The following is a 4,523-nucleotide window of genomic DNA, read 5'->3' on the forward strand; positions in this document are numbered from 1 at the left end:
GAAAGAAAAAGACCCCAAACAGCTGATAGGCACCTTGTGACTCTCCAGCAAAGCCCCGTGGGTGACCCCCTGACAGGGGGGTCTTTGGTGTTTAGATCCGAAGCACTATGCCGGGGAAACGCACTGCGAAGAAGAGCCCGGTGCCAGAAGAAGAGTCTCCTGGAAGGAAAAGGATTAAAGGTAAGAAAAATCCCTGGGAGTTTTCCTTCCCCATTCCCAAGGACCAGCTTTAACAGAAGGGTTGTTCCTCCCGTACGTTATATACGTTATTTATCTTCCTTCTGCCCCGCAGTCTGCCACCCGTCCCACCGGACGCAGCCTGGCCTGGTGCTGACGCTGGGGCAGGGGGATGTTGGCCAGCTGGGCCTGGGGGAGGACGTGATGGAGAGGAAGAAGCCGGCCCTGGTGCCGCTGCCGGAGATGATGGTGCAGGTGGAAGCCGGAGGGATGCACACGGTGTGCCTCAGCCAGACGGGAAAAGTGAGTGCAGCGTGGAGGGGGCAGCACCCAGGGGTGTGGGGCAGCTGAGCTGCGCTTCCCCGCAAGCTCTGGGGCAGGTCCGGGCGCAGGGGGTCTGGATCGGACCCTGCTCTGTAGCTCGCTCCAGGTCCGGGGATAAGCATGGTCTCCATACCATGGACCACAAAATTTTAGGGGGTCAAAATTCAGGATAATTCAGCCTGGTGGGTGTCTGTCCACTGGCTTCACACTCAACCTGTCACCCCTCCAGGTCCCATCCCAACCATCTCTCTCTACCTGCAGATTTACACCTTTGGCTGCAACGATGAAGGTGCCCTCGGGCGCGACACCTCGGCAGAAGGGTCGGAGACCACGCCGGGGTTGGTGGAGCTGCAGGAAAAGGTGGTGCAGGTCTCTGCGGGGGACAGTCACACAGCCGCGCTGACAGAAGACGGCAGGGTTTTTGTCTGGGGCTCTTTCCGGGTATGTTGATTTCTCAGACACTGGAAGCTCTGCTGATGGTTGCTGTTTCTGTGACTCATGTCCCCGCGTCTGTCTCTCCACCCAGGATAACAACGGGGTGATCGGCTTGCTGGAGCCCATGAAGACGAGCTCTGTTCCTGTGCTGCTCCAGCTCAGCGCACCCGTCATTAAAATTGTCTCAGGTGAGGGTCCCGGGGTGCGCGCGGGTCAGGCTGGTGCACGAGGCTGTTGCAACCCTCAGGAGGAGGCGAAGGTCCAGAAGGTCCATGTCCTTTTGCTCTCCTCTGGCTCTTGAGAGAACAGACCTTGTGTCTCTTCTAGCCTCAACAATATTGTTAATATTTGACCCAATCTGATGTAAAATGCCTCACAAGAGTGTCTTAACTGTGTCAAAGCGCTCGCCCTCTTCTAGACTTGGGGAAGCTGAGCAGAGCAGCTGGGGAACTTGTCCAGGGCCCAGATGAGATTGCGGGGGACCTGTTCCCCTAAATCTTCCCAGAGAGACTTCTTTGGAGTTTCAGATGGGGAACTGGGATCAGGAAGAGGGAGATCCTGGTGGTTTTAAGTTTTGCCAGAGCTGGCATCAAGGTATCCCCACTGAATTCTAGAAAGCTGGGACAGCTAGGGTGTCCATGTGGGATCTCAGCCCCTGGGTCTTGCTGGGTTCTTGGACGTGACTCCTGCTTCACTCATCTCCCCCATCTCCTCCCAGGGAATGACCACTTAGTGATGCTGACGGTGGACGGTGACCTCTTCACATGCGGCTGCGGCGAGCAGGGCCAGCTGGGGAGAGTGCCGGCGCTCTTTGCCAACCGAGGAGGAAGGAAAGGGCTGCGTGAGTTGCTTTGGTGCTCGGAGGAGCACGGTGCTGCGTCCTTCGGCCCCAGCTCTGCGCTTTGCAGAGGAGCAAAGAGACCCAGTTTCTTCCCATGCTGCTCAAGGGCTTGTGTGTAAATAGGTTGCTTGGATTCAGTGAGCTGGATCTAAGGGGGGATGAAAAGGGTGTAAATCACTAGACCTCGTATGAAGCCTTGTCTCCTACCCCCAGAGCGCCTGCTGGTCCCCCAGCGCGTCCCTGTCAGAGGCAAAGGCAACAGAGGCAAAATGCGCTTCCAGGACGCCTTTTGTGGGGCTTACTTCACCTTCGCTGTCACGCAGGAGGGACACATCTATGGATTCGGCCTCTCCAACTACCACCAGCTGGGTGAGCTTCGCTTATGTCCTTCCAGATCTCCTGCCCGACTTCCCGGTCCTGTGCTGCCCTGGCCTGGTGGGGGGACAGTGCTGGGCGCCCCAGATCCCGAACACCAAGCACCCACTGGACACACTAGAGCTGGAAATTGGGGTGGGGGGTCACACTGCATAGCTCTGGGCTTAGGTCCCAGCCACTGCAGCTAGTGGGTTTGAGCAGAAATTTGATTTTGGGGCTTGGGGGGCTGTGTTAGTCTCTGGTGGGATGAGCCCTAGGGTGGGTGGCTTAGTGCTGGTGCCTGGCCTGGGCTGTCCGTGCCTGTGGACCTGATCTGCCTGGGTTTATGCGTCCCACCCTGCAGGGACCCAGGGCACCGAGCCCTGCTTCTCCCCGCAGAACCTGACGTGCTTCAAGAACTCCACCAAATCCTGGGTCGGGTTCTCTGGTGGGCAGCACCACACGGTGTGCGTCGACTCGGAGGGTGAGTGCCAGCGTGATGGGTGGGGTGAGGGTGACGTGCTGGAGCGCTCTGAGCCCTTGGTGTTCAAGGCAACAAGGGTGGCATAAATTTGCAGCAAAGGGCTGGGAGAATGTCAGGAAAGCGGAGTCACTTGTGAACTCTGCTCTCGCAGGCTCAACAGTCTGTCCAAGCACCCGCCCGCCTTATTGATTTTTTGGGAGCTCAAGAGTCTATCCCACCCTGCACCTCCTGGTTGGGATGTAGGGTGTGGTAGGGAGGAGTGATGCTCCTCCAGGAGTCAGACTCGGGGGAGAGGGTCCAGCTATGGCCAGCTGCAGGCTTCTGCCCCGCCTCGAGTCACCTCTCCTGTGTGTCTGTCATGTCCCAGGTAAAGCCTACAGCCTGGGCAGGGCCGAGTACGGCCGGCTGGGCCTCGGGGCAGGGGCAGAGGAGAAGAGCACGCCCACGGTCATCCCGGAGCTCCCCAGCATCTCTTCCGTCGCGTGCGGCGCATCGGTCGGCTACGCCGTCAGCAGTGACGGTGAGTGCCGGGGGCCTCCACGGGCTCAGAAACGCCATCCTATGTACCCTCCCCATCCCTCGTCCGTCTGTCCTGGTGCTCTGGCCCCCCTGGATCTGGCCGGCCCTGCACAGCTTCATCGCACGCTGCTGGCTGGGTCAGGACCAGAGCCAGGCCCTGGCACTGATGCAGCCCCTGCCGAGCACCCAGCAGCTGCTCAAATATTTTTGTGGGCCCTTGGCAGCAAGGTTCATAACAGGGTGTTGACCGGGAGGGCGTCGTTGGCCTGCCAGTCCCTTCTCCACACCCTGAACTCCGCTGCTGTGAGACCTCCGTGCTCTGGTGCTGTGCATGCTTGTGCGCGGTATCTGCAGCCCACGGCTGCGGGAAGGAGGGTTTGTAGCCGGCTGATGGATTTGCTTTGCTCCCCGGTGGCAAAACACTGCCTTGGCTGGGTGATGAAATGCTTCTTTGAGTTGCCAGCGCTGCTCCTCTTCCTCCTGCCTGCCTCTCTGGCACCCATCACTAAGCCCCCTGCCCAAGCGTGAAGTCCCCTTGGGTTTGGCTGCTGGGTCCCCTTGTCACCTCAACCTGCGGCCACCTGGAAGCCAAAACTTGTGTCACCTCTGTTGCAGGACGAGCGTTTGCCTGGGGCATGGGCACCAACTACCAGCTGGGCACAGGGGAGGAGGACGACGTCTGGAGCCCCGTGGAGATGACAGGCAAGCAGCTGGAAAACCGCACGGTCCTGGCCGTCTCCAGCGGCGGCCAACACACTGTGCTGCTGGTCAAGGACAAGGAGCAGAGTTGATGAAGCCATGCCGTGCAGCCGAGCCCAGCGGGATCGCGGGACCCGCGCACACACCCCCACCTTCCACTCGAGTTGGGCGACCGGTTTCCAGCTCTGGTCTCCCGCTGACGGCGGTGGGGAGGGCAGGAGGCTCCCGGAGCCGGACCCCGGCAGCGTCTGCGTGGCTTGAGCAGGGCTCTTCAGGAATGCTCGTGATTTCTCCCTGCAAGTGTGTGTCTGTCTTCCCGTGGTGCCTGGTGCTCTGTCAGCTCCCCGGCATCGGCTTTGTCCAGGAGGTGGATTAGGTCTGATTGGAATTCAGAGCTCCCATCTCCTGGGGGACTTAGTTTGACTTTTTTTTTTAATATTTCCTGGCCTGGTAAAGCTGAGGGCCTTATTCTTCACAAAAGGGTTTGGGCATCGGACTTTCTGAGGTCCCTGTGTTCCCGCAGTCTTTGGGTGCTCCCCCCATCCACTTAACCTAAACATCTTTTACCTCTCCGACTTGGATTTGTCCGCTGCCACCCACCAAACCCCTCTGGGCTCGTTCTGGGTGAGATCTCAGTCCGGCAGAAATGCTCCCGGGGAGCTCTCTCCTCTCACACCCAACGCCTGCGGC

The 4,523-nt window shown here is 59.4% G+C and overlaps 1 protein-coding gene across 1 annotated transcript; it reads left to right on the top strand.

Annotated features, from left to right (window-relative positions):
- The first annotated feature begins 107 nt into the window (after positions 1–107).
- On the top strand, positions 108–3,925 carry RCC1 (regulator of chromosome condensation 1). Its single transcript, XM_009574842.1, has 9 exons — positions 108–180; positions 293–480; positions 763–942; positions 1,028–1,124; positions 1,655–1,777; positions 1,991–2,146; positions 2,496–2,615; positions 2,983–3,135; positions 3,750–3,925. Exons 1-9 carry the CDS (start codon positions 108–110, stop codon positions 3,923–3,925), a joined length of 1,266 nt encoding a protein of 421 aa, XP_009573137.1.
- The last annotated feature ends 598 nt before the right edge of the window (positions 3,926–4,523 follow it).

Source organism: Fulmarus glacialis, unplaced genomic scaffold (assembly GCF_000690835.1).
Source record: "Fulmarus glacialis isolate BGI_N327 unplaced genomic scaffold, ASM69083v1 scaffold19110, whole genome shotgun sequence".
Lineage (NCBI taxonomy): Eukaryota > Metazoa > Chordata > Aves > Procellariiformes > Procellariidae > Fulmarus > Fulmarus glacialis.

What these genes read in the sequence shown, in the direction of transcription:
- RCC1 (XM_009574842.1), top strand. Translation starts at nt 108, where the DNA reads ATGCCGGGGAAACGCACTGCGAAGAAGAGCCCGGTGCCAGAAGAAGAG. An exon ending in AGGAGGAAGGAAAGGGCTGC is followed by an intron (nt 1,778 to 1,990) that starts GTGAGTTGCTTT and finishes TCCTACCCCCAG; the next exon opens with AGCGCCTGCTGGTCCCCCAG. An exon ending in GGTGTGCGTCGACTCGGAGG is followed by an intron (nt 2,616 to 2,982) that starts GTGAGTGCCAGC and finishes GTCATGTCCCAG; the next exon opens with GTAAAGCCTACAGCCTGGGC.